Raw genomic sequence first — 18,370 nt, 5'->3', positions numbered from 1 at the left:
GCCCCCTCCCCACCCCCAGCCCCACTTTACTCCTCGGCCGCCCCGAAGACCCTGCCCCACCTGTCAGGTGCAGTCTGGCCAGGAGCCTGCGGTTCTCTGCCCCTGTTGCACCCAGCCCTTCAGCCAGGGGGTGGGGTGGAAGTGGGGGGAGCCTCAGGGCCACCCGGCACTTGACGGGAAGTCAAGTGGGGGGCAGTGTGAGGAGCTGTCTCCAGAGAAGATTCACCAGGAAAGGGAAGCAGAGGGGGCCTGGCCCTGAAGTCGATGGTGTCCCACTGAAGATCTGGAAAACACCTGCAAGACTCCTGGGGGTCCTGCGCAGGCACAGACCACGGTAGGCCTCCCTGATGGGGCAGGGCTGGGGGGTAGCTACCAGCCCCTGAATTTATCCTCAGCAAGAGCAAATCCTCCAGTGTCTGGGGGAGGGGAGTACTTAGTGGCCCATAAGCCTCGGTCTTCTCAGCTGTGTAACGGGCATGTAGGACATTCCCTGCCCATCTCACCAAGGATGTTGAGGTAAAGTGGACAGACTAGAAGCGAAGTGTCATGGGTCACTAAGGGGTTAAAGATCCTGGAAGAGCAGAGGAGAGAGAACTAGATGGAGAGGCCAGAATCCTGGCATTGCATGATCCCAGAGGGGTCACCCTCTCCGGGTTGGGGGGTGGTGGGGGTCTTGATTCCTGGATTCCCAAGGGACCTTCAGTCCCCTTTACCCCAGAGCAGTAGAGGGTTCTGAGTCTGTGGCAGCCTAGCTTTTCCTTAGATGGAGATGTGGCAGGCGGAGGGTCTCTGTACTTCTAAAAGGGGCTGTGGTGGGTCATGGGGTGGCCTCCGCCTGGTTCTGCTTTGGGGAGAAGGGTGGGGATCTTTACCAAAGTGAAGTCCCTCATGCGAGGCTCTGGGGTGTGTGGTCAGTCAAGGTCATGGCCCCTGCACTTTTGACCTTGGGCCAGCACAGCAGGACTCGACCACTCTGCTCTGTTCACTCTGTAAGAAGCCCCAGCTCATAAGGCCATGGTGAAGAAAAAGGAAAAACATAACCGAAGTCTGTGCAGAGCTTGGCACCGCAGGAGGGGGCTTGTTGGCACAAATAACACGGAAAGGGGCTGGACCCCAATCTTGTCATCAGCAGCTCCTGACTGCGGAGAAGCTTCCGGGATGGCGGGGACATTGTACCCAGGGCCTGTCCCACGGGGGGAACTGGGTGGTCCTGGGGCCTGAGGTGGGTGGGAAGGGGCGGTGGTCTCCCCAGCTCCCTCCTTCCAGATCTCCAGCTGGATCGAGGGACGCCGCCCCCACCCCACCCCACTGAGTGTGGTCCTTGGCGCCCCCTTGCGGCCGGTCCTCAAAGCTGTCCCCTTCCCTACCCCCAGCAGGTGCTGGGCCAAGCCGAGGCCCCTCCAGGACCCCTCCGCGTGTCTTCTTCCCCTGCCTGGGCCAATGGCCTCTGCTTACCCTCCATAACGAGCCTCGGGCATCCCCGCCCACTTCCTCAATCCCCAAATCCCGCCCTGCCCAACCCTGGGGGAGGCCCCGACCGAGGCACGCCAGCCTGGGGCTTTGGTGGTGCTGTGGCCAAGGCAGCCGCTGCTGGCTGGACAGTGGGTGGCGCTGCAGCCCGCGGCTTGGAGCGGACCTAAGCGGCTGGGCGTAGGAGAACGCAGGGCCGGCAGCCGGGGGGTGGGGGGGGGGTACCTAGCCCTCAACCATGCTGGGCCCAGCTTTCCAGGGCACCTGGAAAGCTTTCTCTATCCTCCATGACCAGACCCCAAAGTCCACACCTCGAAAAGCCTTTTCCAGATCCTTGGAGACTGGTGGCCTTCTCTAGACCTGTTTTACCGCTGGGGAACCTGAGACTCCAAGAAGCTTCCTTCTGGAATTCTCACAACTAATGGGGACTAAAACTCAGGGTTCCTGGTCCGCTGTCTGGGAGTCCAAGTGAGGCAGGCAGCCCACATGCTGTTGGGGAATGTGCCACTAATTTGCTTGTGGCCTGTGGCCTTGGAAAAAAGCAGCTTCCCTTCTCTGAGTCCCACCTGTGAAATTTTAACAGCCAGGTTAGTATCAGTAACTCAGGCACACCCTCCAGAGGGTGTTGCTCTCTTCGTGGGCTGATGACAACAAGTCCCATTTTGTAGAGTGACGAGGCCCCCTGTCTGAGGGCCACAGCTCATAAGTGTCAGACCTACGGCCAGATCTGTGGTCTGGCTGATGGCTGAGCCCACCTAGTTCCCCTCCACAGCCCCCAATCTCATCTTCCCAACATATTCCCTTTACAAGTGGGGACCCTGATGCCAGGAGAGGCCATGATGGTCTCTAAGTTCCCTCCTCCTCCCGAGACCTCTTGGGAGGTAAGTGGGCTTCTCAGAAGGGAATCTAAGGATGGGGAACTGCAGACCACCATCCTCCTTCTGTGAGGGTCCCCTGTTGGCCACCCACTGGCCAGAGTGAATGTGGGATCTCCTAGCTGCTGAGGGGCTGGCAGGGAGACCGGCTCTCCAGACGGCCCACTGTGATCCCAGGGCAGGCCGTGTCCCACCCAGAAAGAGAGGAAGCGGAAACGGGGTCCAGGGGTGGGGTCGGGGTGGAAGGGGCCCCGCTGGGCAGGAGATCAGAGCAGGATTGTGTCATGGAGTCCTGTGGCTGATAAGCAGCTGAATGGCCAGCCCAAGCAGAAGGAGGGGCTCCCTGGGGAAGACTCATCCTGGGGACCCCCAGGCCCCTGTTGCCAGAGAGCCCTGCCCATCCTGGCCCCTATTGTAGGGAGCCTGCGGGGGTCGGGGGGTTGTGGGGGACAGAAGTGGCAATGTCACACCCTGTGTGACCTCTGGCAAACATTCAAATCTCTGAGCCTCAGTTTCCAAGTCTGTGAAACAGGATTAAAATGCTTCCCTTGGAAGTGGGCGCTAGGAATGGAGATATTAAGGGGCTCTAGGCAGCACTTTGTAATGGTTTGCTTTGGGGGACATGGGTGGGAGAGAGGCCCCTGATGGCCTTTAGGGTTGGCAGTGTGCCAGCCATGTGCCCCAGAAAGGGCGGGAAGCAGGGGTGGAGTGGCCCAAAGGGGCAGGTTTTGTGGGAGACAGGCATCATTTCCACGTTGCCTGAGGGAGGCAGGGGGAGGCCTGGCCTTCTCCCTGCTCCCCACGAGCTGCTCCCCTACCTGGTCCAGTCCCTCCCCTGACTTCAGGGAGCTCCCCCTTTCTTCACTTCCCAGGGAAAAGAATGGTCCAACCCTGACTGGGCCTCTTTCCCTCCATCCTCCCCACCCACCCACTGGGAGGGGGCCACTCTATCCTCTCCATCTTACCACCTCCCACCCACCATCCTCAGAACATTTCCTCAGTCCCTACAGGCACTGAGGGACAGTTTGGAGAGAGGGCCTGCCTGCCTCCCTGACATCATCTCTGGGGTCAGGTCGGGGTGGCTCCAGTGAGCTTGACTCTGGAGGGAGGCTGGGCCCCACCTCTGGCTGGCCAGTTTCAGGCTGAGTGGGTCCCCGGGGCTGCTTCCTGTTCTGTTTATTGCCTCTGAGTTCAGGAAATCATTGAGTGAAACATCCTCCCCCACCCCCCCGCCCCATGATTATTTAATAGGAGCCGAGCTGTGGTCTCTCTCTTTTGGAAAAACCAGTGGGAGAAGGAAGCTGTCAGCTCAGCTCTGACATCAGCTTTGTCCCTGCGCCAAAAGTCAGGGTGGTCAGGGCAGGGGGGCCTGGGGCGGGGTGGGGAGGAAACCAGCTGTTGGTGGCCCCCGTGACGTGAGGCTGCCACACGGTTCCTAGGGGTGGGAGCTGGAGGGTGAGGAGCAGGGATTTTGGAGACACACTTGGGACACACACACACACACACACACACGCACACACACACACACACACACACTTCGTGCGCAGGGGTCATGCCTCACCACTTGTGCCCAGAGACCCCCTGCCATGCAGACTCACACAGACACAAGGTCAGACACATGCTTGCCCAGGATTCATGCACACGGTCACTTACACATCCACACAATCACAAAGAGGGCTCACAAAGTCAGCCAGAGCTGTGCATGCTTCGGCCCTCTCCCATAAGCAAACAGACCAGCACAGACACACATGTGCACACTCACAGGGTCAGACACAGCCCAATGCAGACACATGCCAACACACAAAGACCCTCACTACACACACACGCTCATGTGTGAATGCCCATTCAGACCCAGACAGACAGACAGACCCCTGGGATGCCCCGCAGGCGCTCCCAGACACAGACTCCTCTCTGGGTTGCAGGCTACCCTGGGAGGGGGGATGGTAGCCACTTCCTCCTGCTGCCACTGGCGGTGAGGATGAAGGGTTCCCATGGAGGGGTGAGGAAAGACCCGTGACTATCCCCGCCCCACCCAGGTGGGGCAGGGTGGGGCGGGGAGCTGGGGGTCTGAGGCTGCGGAAGGGAGTGGACAGTGAGGGGCTGGGCCCCCGGGAGGGCCTTTGTCCCACACGGGGTGATGACAGGCCTCCACCCCACACCAGGGGCGCTTGCCCCGCCCCGCCCCGCCCCGCCTGCAGCACCTCCTCCCATTCCTGAGCTGGAAGGGACCGCGGATGACATGGAAGTCCCGAGTCTCATGCTGTCAACCACTGAGTGACCTTGAGCCAGTCACTCCTCAGCCCCTCAGGGCCTGGCTTTCATCACCGATACCAGTGGCTTACAAACGTTTTTGACTGAGACCCACAGTTAGAAACACATTGCACCTTGCAACCAGAGGATGATGTGTGCGCTGACACATAGAGACAACGGGGGGGGGGGGGGATAAAAAAAAGTTTGTGGAGCAGCGCTTGCCCTTGCTCCGGGCGATGCCCGGTGATTCGGCTATTCCATTTCCTTTCTGAAAGTGCTGGTGGCAACCCTCTAAATTGAATCCATGAGCTGCCAAGTGGCTGGCCTCCGAAACCCGTAGTGTGATAGCCTTGCTCTCTCCACGCGCCGGCTCGGGTCTCGGGCTAGTTGGAGACTCCGGGAGAGCCTAGAGGAGGTCCAAGTGCTTACAGAGACTATGCTGAGGAATGGTGAGAGAGGACAGCAGCCCATTCTCAAGATGGAGATGCTGAGGGCAGCAGACCCGGGAGCAGAAGCGGGCTTCATGTAACGACATGGACCTTGGAGGCAGGCTTCTGACCCTGCCGGTGATGTGATCTGGGCTCTGTGGGCTGTTGCTTCCCTTGCAATTTCTATCAGAATTGAAGAAAAAATGCAGTCACTCTGATTCACCTCCAAGGGGGTGATTCCTGACGCAGGACGAGTCGGGAAATGTCCGTGTAATGATGGGGGCAGTTGGCTGCAGGCCAGGATGGCTTCTGGCCCGTGCTTGGCCCTGAGGGGTGTAGCTGGTCCCTGCCAGAGATTTGATGGGGTGAGGGTGAGAAAGAGCAGACAATATGCCCAAGAGCCTGGGCCTCAAGAGCCTCAAAGACAGCTGGGCTCTTTAGGACCCGGAGGCGGGAAGTATTACTTATTCCCCTGCTGAGGTTCTGAAAGGCTGTCTGTTCCCCCAGGACCCACGCCATGCTCTGGGGACTGAGAAGACCCAGGAGCCCTCCCTGGCCTCTCAGATCCAGGCCCCTGACTCAGGCTGGGATTTGAGCCCCTCCTCTGACCACTCGGAGCTCTGGTTAGAATGACTGTTATGTGGTAGGCACTTTGCTTTTCCCACTGAACGTCCTCATGACAGCACTCCAGCATTCCCCACTTCCAGAGGGGAAATCAAAGCTCAGAGAGAGGAGGTCAGTTGCCCCGGGCCACAGAGCTGGTAAGTGGCGTGGGCAGGATTCGAACCCAGGTTCTCCTGGTTCTGAGCCACACCCTTACCCACAGGCTCTACCACCAGCCTAGCCCTGGCTGGCCCACAGTTGACTTGTGAAATGGTGCCAGGGGCCAGGAAAGTCCACGATGGTTTCGTGGTGCTGCGGGGTGCAGGCTGGGGCCACAGGTGTAGCTACACCTTCATTGCTCAAGTGCTGAATAATGAGGTGCTTTTGCCTTTTTGGACAGGACACCCAACTGCCGGGGCTGTGCCAGGAATTCCTGAGCTGCTCCTGGCCGCCCCTCACTGGCCCTAGTCCTGGACCACAGCTTCTGACCCCCAACTTCCTCCCCGGGGCCCATCTGACTCCCCCGCGCTCATTTCCCAGGTGGGGACATTGAGGCAAGGGGCTGGGCGTGAGCTGGAGGCTAAGAGCCGCTGCCGGTTGGGTTTTCAGAGAACCGAGATCTTAGCTGGGCACAGGGGAGGGGATGGTGGAGGAAGGAGGGGGCTGGCCTGGGCAGTGGGGGTTGCCCAGAGCACTCAGTTTCTGGGTCACTGGGCTTGGGGAATTCCCCGATGCCCAGAGAGCTGCTTACCTGGTGAGTAACTTACTCTGGCTTCCCACACAGGATGCCTGACTTGTGAGGGTACCTCCCTGCCAGCCCCCAGCCGATGGCCACTGCCCCGCTGCCCTCTCCCGAGTGCCTCCGAGGCCCAGGAAAGAGACAGACAGACCGGCAGGGGGCTGGCCCCCACCCCCGCATCCCCCCCCTGGGGCTCCGCAGGGGGCGGCTGGTGATTCAAGCCCCTCTGAGCTGAGCTATGTCTCCTTCCTTCTCAGATGGAGCCTGGGGGTGAATCAGTTCCTGGGGGTGGTGAGCCCGGGTCAGCCGCTGTCCTCAGCTCAGGCCTGGGGTGGGGGGTAAGGGGGGCAGTCAGGGGCCAGGATGGGACATGGGGAGAGTGAGTACTGCCATGCCTTCCCCCCCATATAACCTGTTTTATCTGTCTGGAGTGCCGCTCTAAGAAGCTAGAGCCTATAACGGTGTCCTGCCTCATTATCCATCAGGAGAGGGTATACAGTTCCTCTCAGCTTTCCCTCTTCAGCCCTGGAGTGTGCCCAATTTCCTCACTTCTAAAATGGGGACAAAAACCCCTACTTCACAGGTGAGGTGAGGATCTTCACCTGGTAAGAATAAGTGCTGACGTATGGAGGGCTTGTGGGGTGCCCACAACTGCGCCGAGCCCCGACACCTCACAGCAAACCCACAGCATAGGTTCCATTATTCCCATTTTATAGATGGAGAAACTGAGGCCAGGGGGCGCTCACTTCCCCAAAGTCACCCAGCTCTTAACTGGCAAAACCAAATCTCCAACCTGGCTCTGACGGAGGCCAAAGTCCACGCTTCAATCCACAAAACTCCACACCGTCTCTCCACGAGACATTTGGCCCAGACAGCTTTTGGAAATTGTGAAATGCTTTTAAAAAATACTTAGCATCGACTCTGGTGTAACCCTGAGCCAGGTGCTGTCAAGAGTACAAATGAGTATCAGACCCCATCCAAGCCCTCAGAGAGTGAGGAAGAAGACTTGTCTCCACTTGAAAGGAGAGCAGGCAGGACCAGGCAGACTCGAGCTGGTCTGGGCTGTGGGCAGGGGAGACATCCTGGAAGAAGCGGCCTATGTGTTCCTCATCAGCCTTTGCTCCTCTCAGAGCTGGAGGTGCTTCTGGCATTTCCGTGGCCGGCGAGCCAGAGGCCTGGGTTCCAGACCCTGCTCTAGTGTGTCTGAACGGCCCTGGGCAAGTGGCTTCACTTCCCCAAGCCTCAGTTTCCCCATCTGGAAAATAAAACACCTGTGGTCTTCCAGGAGAGGCGAATGAATGGCAGGCGAGAATCAGCACAAAAGGAGGACTGGGTGGCCGCATTCGGCAGAGTGCGTAGGACCGAAAGAGCCCTGAGGGGCCCTGGGAAGGCCGACACATGGGCTGACTTCCTGGAGAGGGGAGATGAGCAAGTGGTTGGCACAGCCACCTGGAGACAGCACCCTGGGGCCCTGACCCGGTAGTGCCTTGCCTCTGCGGAAAAGGGCCCCTTGTGGACCCTGACGGTCCCCCTCACCCTGAGGCGGGTCAAATCCCCAGCAGGCCCAGTGTGCAGGAGCAGGACAGGCTGGGGATGAAGTCACAGCTGGAAGGGGCCGAGCTGGGGCTGCCACTCCAGGGTGGGGCCTGGGGTCACGACCCCGGGAGCATGCAGCCAAGAAGGGAGGATGCCTTCCGTGAGGAAGCGAGGGGAAAACACACACACACACACACACACACACACACACACACACACACACACAGAGCGTAGAGAGGGAGGGAAGAAAACAAACTCCGGGAGACCAAAGCTGGCCTGGAGCGCGGTCTGGGCGGCTGATTCCTGGGGACCAAGGCCACGTTGCAGGCAGCTCACGGCCTGGCGGCTCCAAGACCCTGCCAGAGCTTACCCCCAGAGGCCCAGTGCAGGTGGTGCCTGGACATGGCCAGGAAAGGGAGGCCGGGCCTAGGGTGCCGAGGGGCCCACAGCTCTTGGGGAGCACAGACCAAGTCAGGTACCGTGAGAAGGGAAACTGAGGCATGGGAGGGGCCAGTCGGGGAGGGAGTTAAGTGTCTTCTAGACTCTGCCCCCACTTCCTGTTTCCTGTGGGGTGGGGCTGAGATTACATGGCGACTGAGGGTGGACTGTAAGGCTGGCGTGGGATCTGGGGAGCCGGAAGGCAGTACAAAGACCTGGAAGCCCACTCAGAAGGATGTAGGGGAGAGATGGGGGCAGGAGAATGGTGGGAAGGGGTGGCAGCCTCCAGGAGAATCAGGGCGCCTAGTGAGAGTCTCAGGTGGGGGAACAAGGGAACCCATAGAGGGGGCCACAGTGGGGCCCTGGTCAGATGAGTTTGGGGTCCACAGCAGAAGCACCAGGCCGAGTCAGGTGACAGGGGTCTGGGAGATGTGGCGGTAGGACTGGAGGCTGCTCCAGTGTTTGTGTTCATGTGCTCCGTGTTCATATCAGGCCCTCATGCAGGAGAGAAGAGGAGTGGGGGATTTTTTGTGAGGGGAGGGAGGTGAGCTGGGATGTTTTGTGCCATGGGGTTGTCTGAGCCAGGCTGGGGCAGGCGGGCTTCCTGGGGGTGTATGCTGACCCCATAGTAGGTGTATGGGAGGGGCAAGTGCCAGGTGGGGTCTTCTAGGGCCTTCCAAGGAAGAGACAAGGGGGAGGGGGGAGGAAGGGAGGAGGAAGGAGAGCCAGTCTGGACTCTGCCAGCCTCCTTCCTGCCGGGAAGTGCCAGCTGGGATGGGCATTTTTATCACCCCACATCCCAGGTCCTCCTGGGTGAGCATGGGGGAAGTGAGCCTGGAGAGGGCAGAGTGTGTGTGTGGGGGAAGGGGGACCGCAGCAGGCACCAGGGCTCGTCCTGGCACGATGAGGGAGGAACGCGTGGCTGGGCAGGTCCGGGATGTGGCAAGAGGCGGGAGCTGGGAGCATGCTTGGAGGATGGGTGAGGGGGTGAGCGGGGGCCAGAGACAGGCCGGGGGTCTCCTTGGCCTTGGAAAACCAACTCTTCCACCTTGTTTCTTGGTTAGGGTCAGGCCGGAGGGCTTGCGGGGGGGGTCTCCAGGGGAATGAGACATCTCCTGGGACAGAGGGTGCCCCTGGCAACTTGGGGGACAGTGTGGTGCCAGATACGTGTTCCCTGGCCAGCACTCCCTCACATCATTTTTTAGAAATGCTTTTTTGGGGGAGGAGTCCTGTGCTCATTTTGCCCTGGTCCCCACCATTCCTTCCTGCCTCTCCTCACACGTTTAGGAGTCTAACTGGCCATGATAGACACCAGGATTTATTTGTGACCCTGCCTTACAGACTCTAGAAGCACCTTTTTTGGGGGGTCACCATTATTCTCTGGGGCTGAGTCCCAAGGGGCTTCCAAGGCAGGTTTTGGGGGGCAAGCTATTTCTCTTCTCCCCAGCCAGCCCTCAGCATCCTAAGGAAGAAACCTGGGTCTGGTCTGCTAAGCCTCCCTAGGTCTCTGCTCCAGGTGTCCCTCCAGAATGGAAATGCTCCCTGAGGGGGGAGGTGGGACTGCAAAGAATTTAGGTAAACCCCAGACACACAACACCTTCCCAGAAACTCCTCCCCAGGCTGTCCCCCAAGAACTGAGTCACAGCAACCTCCCTGCTCCCCACCTTCCCAGCCCCCTCCCCAGCCTCACAGCCTACCCGTGGTCAGCAATGGAGGCTTGCTGATGGTAGTCAAGAGGCCTGACCCTGTGGGACTCTGGACAACCTGTGCCCTTTGAAGCCCCGCTTTGCCCAGTGGCAATGGGCAGGTTGGAGGAGGCTACCTCTGAGGTGCCCACATTCAGTTCTGCTTTATTACTGTCTAAAGTCCAAGCCGGGCCCCAGCCCCTCTTCCTGGAGCCTCCTTCCCAGCCAAGCCCCAGCCTGCCTCCTCCCCACTGCCCCCAAAATCCCTTGATCAGGGGGCCACAGGTGCCGGCCTCCATCTGCTTGCCTAGTGTCAAGCCACCTCCCCAAACCCAGGTGAGTCAGGGCTGTCTGGAGCACCTACAGCACAGGGGACCCCAATGACTCGAGCCTGGGGACCCTCCTTGCCCTCCCCAACTTCAAACAACTCCTAGGGCAAGCCACTCAGGAAAACCACAGGGTGTTTTGTTGAAGAGTTCATTATAATTTTATCAATCAAATTCTTAGAAGAGGGAAAAAGTCTGCTCTCTCCACCCTCCCCCTTCACTGCCCCCCCCCCACTCTCACTTTCTTCCATTCATAATTTCCTATGATGCACCTCAAACAACTTCCTGGACGGGGATCCCTGCTAAATATAGCTGTTTCTCTCTGTCTTACAACACAGGCTCCAGTATATAAATCAGGCAAATTCCCCGTTGAGCATGAACCTCTGAAAACTGCCGGCATCTAAGGTCTCCTCCAAGGCCCTCTGGAGTCCAGCCCATAATGAAGGTCTTGGCGGCAGGTAAATCCACCCGCCCCGCGCCGGCTTCCGCGCCCCACTGCGGGTGCTGCGGCAACTTGGGGCACTTGGCGATGGCGAGCGGGACAGCCACTCGCCGCAGACACACGGACACTTGGGGCACCCGTGCAGCCGGCCCGGGCCGCCGGAGGCGCTGGGTGGCGGCCGGGAGCGAGCGCAGGCACATGGTCCCTGCACCGCGCGCCCAGCCCGTCCGGGGGCCAGCAGGTTGGCGGCGGGCAAGGGAGGGGGCTGCTGCAGCCTTCCTCCTGCTCCTCCTCCTCTTCCCCCTCCTCCTCCTCCTCGCTCCTGCCACACTCTCCGGTCTGCTCTTCCCGCTCTGCTTTCTCCCGATTCACCCTCCTTCTTTCTTTCTTTCTTTCTTTCTGTCTTTCCGCTTTCTCTTTTCCAACCGCGTCCCGGGCTGCTCCCAGGGAGGGGCACCGGCCTCCGAGCAGCTTGCAAACTCCGGCCGGGACGGAAGCAGGTGCCGCCTCCATCTGCTAGTGCCTGGAAAGCTGTGGTCTCTGCTAGGTGAGCCGGGCGTGTGGGGGCCCCCCAACCATCCCGGGGTCTCAGCGCTGCCTGGGGATGCTGGGAGGAACAGGGGACCCAGGAGAAGTGAACTTGAGGCTGCCACTGTCCCAGCGGGGGAGGTCCCAGCGCTCCAGCGCCCCCCTTCACCTCAGCCTCACCGGTTCTCCAGCCTCACTGGTCTGCTGCCCCTACCTCCTGCTGCTGGGCCACTGGGAGAGGCTCCTCGGAGGGAACCCGAGACAGTAAAGCGGGGAAGCAGGCGCGCGGGGGGGGGGGGGGGGGGGGGGGGGGGAGGGGCGACCCAGGACAGGCCCGAACAGCTCCCAGCTCTCCTGTCACCTTTCACTTTCCTTCCTCCCTCACCCACCTGGCTGCCTGCGACCTTTTCCCTTTTCTCTTTTCTGGTTGCACCATTTCCTCTCCCTCCCCAAGGCTCTGAGGGCCTGCAGGACCCCAAGATTCTCCTTGTCCTAACCCAGCGCCTGGGGCAAGTAATAGACAAGAGGGGGATGGCATGGAGGCAGGAGCTGTGCAAGGCTGGGGGGAACAGGAAATTTTGAATGATGATTTGGGGTTGGAGGGGGGCAGAATTGTAGAAGTGGGGTGGACTTGAGGGTCCTAAATAGGAAAGTGGCCACATTTGGAGAAGAAGAGCTATAGAAGAAATGGGGGAGGGTGGCAGAATTTTTGGAGACAAACGGCCCAGGGAGCCAGAATCAAGTGACAGGTTTGAGAGGGAGAAGAGTGTCAGCAGAAGATCCCCCACCCCCCACCCCGGGTTCCCAATCTGGGAGCTATGGCCTGCAGTGGGCCAGTGAGCATGAAGCAATGCACAGGAATCTGGACCATCCTGCGAGGTGGGAAGATAGGGGCCTCTCTTGCCCCTGAGACCCGCTGGGCCTGGGGGCATGGTGACTTCCAGCTGGAGGGGCAGGAGACCTCAGGGGCTTTTGCCTTCCTGAGGGAAAGGGCTGGATGGTTCGTGTCACCCTGGACCCAGCTCCTAGCTGGTGGGAACAGCTCATGTCCTACCCCCTTCCTCCGCTCAGGAGAGAGAAGGAAAAAACAAGGAAAGTGGAGAGAAGCAGAGACAGAGATCTGGAGAGAGGGAAGCAGAGAGAAACAGATGTAGTGAGGCGATGAAAACTAGAAGCAGCCAGGGGAAGACAGAGCTGCAGGTGGAGCTGGGGCATTGGCGTCCCTGGGGAGATGAGGCGCATCTTCTGCCCCGAGCCTCCTTGCTCACCCCCAACCCCCCTGCTCATGGCTCCTTCCTGCCTGTTCCCAGGAGTTGTGCCCCTGCTGCTGGTTCTGCACTGGAAACACGGGGCGGGGAGCCCCCTTCCTATCACCCCTGTCAACGCCACCTGTGCCACACGCCACCCATGTCACAGCAACCTCATGAACCAGATCAGGAACCAACTGGCACAGCTCAATGGCAGTGCCAATGCTCTCTTTATTCTCTATGTAAGTCCCCCTTCCAGGTCCTGAGGAAGGAGGGAGGGTGGGGGGTTGCTACACAAACCTGGTTTGGCGGGACTGGCCTGGGAAGAGAGCGTTTGGAGCTGGCAGGAGGGAATGGGGAAGGGGCTTGGTTCAACGGCGCCCAGACTCCCGCTGCTTCAGAGCCGCCGCCCCTCTCCCAGCCCAGGCTCACACTGGAAGCCCCTTTTTCAAGGTGCCCAGTTAGGTCGGGGGCATAGCTGGGGGGAGAAGTGGGAGGCTGGGCTCTGCTGGGCACTGTTGGTCTAGGGATTCCTCCACCATGTGGAGCAGGAGGCCAATGAGAGACAGAGAGGAAGTAGGGTGGCCAGGGAGATGCTGTTGGGAGAGAAAGTGGTGGGCTGTGGGTGTCTGGGGTGCAAAGCCACGCAGGAAGAAGGTGCGTTCAGTGGGTGAAAGGGCAAGTGTGTGTGGTGCACCTGCAGGAGGTGAGACGTGGTGTTTTCCTTTCGGTCCCCGCACGATCCCGATGAGGGTGATGATAATCCCTTGCACTGGGATTACTTCTGGCTCACACGACAATCCTGAGATGCCTAGTGGGCAAGTAGCCAGGTCTCTATGCCCGAGGTGGGAAACTGAGACCCGAGAGCTTGCCCAGAGGCTTGGTGGCAGGGCTGGGACACTCGACCCTGACGCCCTCGTCACCTCCCCTCTCCCTCTCTGCTCCTCAGTACACAGCCCAGGGGGAGCCGTTCCCCAACAACCTGGACAAGCTGTGTGGCCCCAATGTGACGGACTTCCCGCCATTCCATGCCAACGGCACGGAGAAGACGCGGCTAGTGGAGCTGTACCGCATCATCGCGTACCTCGGCGCCTCCCTGGGCAACATCACCCGGGACCAGAAGGTCCTCAATCCCAACGCCCTCAGCCTCCATAGCAAGCTGAACGCCACTGCGGACATCATGCGGGGCCTCCTTAGCAACGTGCTCTGCCGCCTGTGTAACAAGTACCATGTGGCCCACGTGGACGTGGCCTACGGCCCCGACACCTCGGGCAAGGACGTCTTCCAGAAGAAGAAGTTGGGCTGTCAGCTCCTGGGGAAGTATAAGCAGGTCATCGCTGTGGTGGCCCAGGCCTTCTAGGCAGGAGGTCATGATGCCTGCAGTGAGCGACCTGAGATCCTAGGCTTGGGCAGCTCTCAAACTGTGGCCGGGGCCCAGAGCATCGCTGGACCCAAGTGGGGGCTGCTGGCAGACCCCGGGGGGTTCCTGGCCAGTCCACTCCCCTCTAGGGTGGGCTGTGAGAAAGCCGAGCAGAATCTAAACTTCTGTAGGCAGGGCCTGTCTACAGCGCCAATTAGAAGGACCCCTTCCTCTGGGAGACTGTGGCCGGGCACCAGGGTGTTGGGCTGCTGAGGGGATTGTGGGCTGGACCTCTGTCCCCACTTGGCCCCTTGGCCAGGGCCTTTGTGAGAAAACTGCACAAGTCATCCATAGCGACTCTGACCATGGGACGAGACGGCAGGGGTCAGGGGAATCACACAGCCCCACAAAATGACCACCATCAGTGCCTTTACTGCCCCTTCCGTAGGCTTTGGAAGGTTTGACAGGGCTCAGGCAGGCCAGAGGAGCTGGGTTCCAGAGGACTCCTTGGTCCCTACAAGTCTAGTGAATGGAAGTTAGAGGGGGAAGTTCTGGTTCGGTATGTTCCTTCTCTTGAGCATGATTGGAGAGCTCAGGCCTAGGGCCTAGACTGTGAGGCAGAAAGTTCCAGAATGAGCTCACTGGCATTCAGGCTTCTAGGGAGGCTGAGAGGCCACCTTCAGGCATGGGAAGGTAGAAAGTCCTGAAAGCCTTGGCAGGCTCGCCTTCTTCCCTGTAGTCTTTACTGAAGCCTGGGATGGCCAGGGGTCTGGTGGCTGGACCTGGAGGTGGGGTTTGGGGAAATGGGCAGGTGGCAAAGTCAGGTGAAGACGTTCCGAGGGGACCCAGAGTCTTCCTTCTGGGCCGGGGTCTTTAAGGGATGGAAAGGGATGGGAAGGACTGGGTAGTTCAGAGTGGCAGCTCACGTCTGGGGCCCCTGGAGGTCCTGTGAGGTCACACAAAGGTACTTGATGGGGACTAGAGGCCATCTCTGGTTCCTAGAGCAAGGGGACAGCAGAGCCTGAGGTCAGGTCTCAGAGAAGCCTGAGAACCAAGAGTGCTGTGTGTCTGACCCAGCATGATTGTCTATTTATTATGATGCCCTATTTATATTAACTTATTGGTGCTTTAAATGGCAAAGTTAGTTCCCCTTTCCCTGCTTTCTACTCAACAGAAATAATATGATGGCTCGTAGAGGAGCCAGGGCCAAGCCTTAGCAGGGGCTGGTCCAGAAGTCAAGGATGTTACAATGAGACTAAGCCTTACTGGTGAAGCTCAGAGAAGGCTCAGGATCTGAGAGAACTGGTCACCCTGGGTGGTGGGGGCAGGGGCAGGGGACCCTGCTCCATACCTCATCCCAACTGTGACCTGATTTGGGGCTATCAGGATCCTGGCTTCACGGCAGGCTGGGCTGGCTTGTGGAGTGGCCAGGGGCCTTCTCCCAGGGCCACCATCTTGCTTGGCTCCAGAGGGCTCACTCAACACTGTGTTTTCTGGCAGCCCTTGGAATTGTGCCGTGAGGGGTAACATTCACAGCTGAAAGGGTGTCCGGGAGCACTGGGTAAGGCAGCCCCGGTGGCCCACTCTGCTGCTGTTTCCTTGTTCCCATGCTGTCTCTGGACCAGCAGTTGAGGGGCTCTGGAACAGTCCTGACCCAGCATCCAGCATGCTTGCACACGGTAGGGAAGCTCCTGCTCGGGTGGCCCAAACACCCCCAAAGGGCCAGAGGGCCTGGCTGGACCTCTGGGAAGCTGGGGCAGCGCAGGGAGGAGCTCCCTGCTCTGGAGAGGAGGCTAGGGAGGCCCTGGGCCCATGACCAGGAAGCTGTGGTCCCTCCTGCCCCCCCTCCCCCCACGCCCCCACCCATGTCTGGGCTCCCAGGCAGGGAACCCGATCCTTTCCTTTGTGCTGGGGCCAGGCTAGTGGAGAAACGCCCTCCAGTCTGGGAGCAAGGGAGGGGGTGCGGAGCTGGGGCAGCTGCTAAGAGCAACATTCTGGCTTCTTCTCAAACCCTGAGCGGTGGTGGCAGTCCTAGCTGGTTCAGCCAATGTGATTATGGTACTTTGCACTCACTTTGCACCTCTCTTGTCTTCCCTGAGCACTTCACCCGCACACACCGGGTGGCAGGTGGGCAGGCAGCAGGCAGGGGTGGGGGCGCAGGGGGGGGGCAAGGTTGTTTTGTGGCAGGTGGCAGAGGAGACCATGAGGTTTCCTGAGGCTGTCTTAATCTGGGTTACACGCACCCTCATCGAGGGTCTTAGCCTGCTGCCCCCTCCCTGCACTCTGCTCCTTTGGTGAACGTGGCTCCGAGGGCTTGGGGTCAGCTGGCTCTTCAATCTTCTCATCCCCTCGAGTACACTGAATCCCGTGCTGAGCCCACCTGGGCAACCTCCGGGGCTCAGGGACCAAGGGAGTCTCTTCCCCTGGGCCCAACACCGCCCCCCCTCGCCCCCACTGCCTCTGCCCGCCCCCCCCCATCTCCTGCTCTGCTCCTCAGCCCCCATCCTTAGCACTCTTCCTAGAACCAATCCAGCAGACCACTCTGCACAGCATCCCGGAATTTATGGAGCCTTTGTGTGGAAAAAGCTTTGCAGGGCAGGAAGCTGCCCTTTTCCTCATTTTTCATCTGCTGGTATTGACCCACACCTGCATCCTGGCTCAGGAGGAGGAAGACAGAGAGGCTGTCAACAGAGGACGGGGTAGGACAGTCATTTTGCAATTTATGGAAAAAGGAGTATTGGGAACTCTTATTTATTTAAAAACATTTTAAACAAAAAAAGCACCGCCAGTTTATTTGTCTCTCCTCCCCCCTCTCCTTGTCCCCTCCTTGGGGATGCCCCCTGCCCACCCCCTCCAGAAGCAGCTCAGCCCCACCTTGCTGGCTCTCCAGAATAGACAGAGCACGTGGGGTTGGAGGCCAGAATCAAGTGAGAATTTCCCTTCAGATGGTACAGATGTCCTTACTTTCGGATCACCCCCCAGTCCTTGCGCCTCGATCCCAGTACCTGGGCGTCTCTCCCATCCACACTGCTAGTTTGTCTGTCCCCCGGTGTTTCCCTCCTCCCTCTCTACTGGATAGGACTTGGCCTTGAGGGACAAATTCCTCTTTGATGAATGTACCCTGTGGGAATGTTTCATACTGACAGATTATTTTTATTTATTCAATGTCCTATTTAAAATATTTATTTTTTTATACTGAAGGAAGACTTTTTTTTTAAGAAAAAAAGAGAAATTAATAAAGAATCTGCTCTTGGCAAGCTCTCCAGACTGTATTGATGTGGGGAGACAGGGCTGGAGGGGCCGAGATTTCTCTGTCTTGGACACCCAATCGAGTGGCGTTCTGCTCTACAAGGGGCGGGGGGGTGGGAGGAGGGGGCGCTTCTGCTGGGCAAGGATGCTGGCCTGGGTGGGCGGGGTGGGCAGAACAGGCACAGGTGGAACGAAATAGGTGGGGTTCCAGATCGTGGGGTGCCGCCCAGAAAGGTCCCTGCCCTGCCCCTCTCCTCTCACATGAGTTTCTAAGAGTCACGGTCCCCATTTCACAGAGAGGGAAACTGAGTCTCAGAGTGGTGAAGCCTCTTGCCCAGGGTCCCACTGGCAGACTGTTTAGTGCCATCCCTTAGCTCTACATCTCATGTTCTTTCTGCTGCATGGAACCCCAGGGACCTAGAAGATACCAGCTGCCAATTTTCTGTCCTTAGTGGCCCAGTGACCATCCACGAGGAGCTAAAGGGCAGAGGTGTGAAAGACCCTGGAGCAGGAAATCTAAGGGTCCTGTCCAGACTTGTGCCAGATGCTGGTGCCAGGACCAAGGCTTTCCTGTGGGGCTCTTCTGGGCCTGCGCAGCCCTCCCGCTGTGGACACTGCTGTCTTGTCCCTCTGTTTTGCACTCGGGGACCCCCCTTCCAATGCAACATTCTTCACTGCAAGCCTCGTGGGACCCCTTCCTTGGAGAATAAGGGAGGTTGGAAGCAGATAGCCACAGGGGCCCTGGGATTTGGGTCTGAGGCTCCCCCAGCTGAGATTAATTTGAGGATTTGGACCGTTTTTCTGAGAGTCACCTCTTTGCTCACTCATGAATGTTTAGAAGCGTCAGGTCCTGTGTTGGGTTCCAAAGGCGAATAGGATACAATCCAGGCCTTCTGGAAGTTCACAGGCTAATGGGGGCAATGAGTGAGGGCATCTGGGAGGATGTGAGCGATGGAAGAGGCACATAGAAGGTGCCAGAGGCCAAGGTGGAGAGGGCCCTGACCGTACTGGGTGTCGGCAGGGGCTCAGTCCGTGGTCCTCCCCACTCTGTGCAATGAAGGGACTTGACCCAGGACACTGGGCAACATTGGCCTCACCCGGGAGCTGATGAGGAATGCAGAATCTTGCCCACACCCCCACCCCAGACCTGCTGAATAGGAATCTGCCTTTTAATGAGATCGCGGGGGATTTGTG

General features: G+C 59.0%; 1 protein-coding gene across 3 annotated transcripts; it reads left to right on the top strand.

Moving 5' to 3' along the window:
• Positions 1 to 230: 230 nt before the first annotated feature.
• Positions 231 to 17,177, top strand: LIF (LIF interleukin 6 family cytokine). 3 transcript variants are annotated; one of them, XM_025858147.2, is made up of 4 exons: positions 231 to 334; positions 10,689 to 10,808; positions 12,631 to 12,809; positions 13,517 to 17,177. In XM_025858147.2, exons 2-4 carry the CDS (start codon positions 10,790 to 10,792, stop codon positions 13,925 to 13,927), a joined length of 609 nt encoding a protein of 202 aa, XP_025713932.1. In that variant the 5' UTR covers positions 231 to 334; positions 10,689 to 10,789; the 3' UTR covers positions 13,928 to 17,177. The 3 variants fall into 3 exon arrangements, with proteins under 3 accessions (XP_025713932.1, XP_073742886.1, XP_025713933.1); XM_073886785.1 differs by lacking the exon at positions 231 to 334 and adding an exon at positions 8,206 to 8,376; XM_025858148.2 differs by lacking the exon at positions 231 to 334 and having other exon boundaries at positions 10,673 to 10,808.
• Positions 17,178 to 18,370: the final 1,193 nt, after the last annotated feature.

Source organism: Callorhinus ursinus, unplaced genomic scaffold, assembly GCF_003265705.2.
Source record: "Callorhinus ursinus isolate GAN/ISIS: 27379988/994484 unplaced genomic scaffold, GSC_fseal_2.0 scaffold72, whole genome shotgun sequence".
NCBI classification, from domain to species: domain Eukaryota; kingdom Metazoa; phylum Chordata; class Mammalia; order Carnivora; family Otariidae; genus Callorhinus; species Callorhinus ursinus.
The sequence above is the reverse complement of the archived record's forward strand: the minus strand, read 5'-3'. Positions and strand labels throughout refer to the sequence as shown.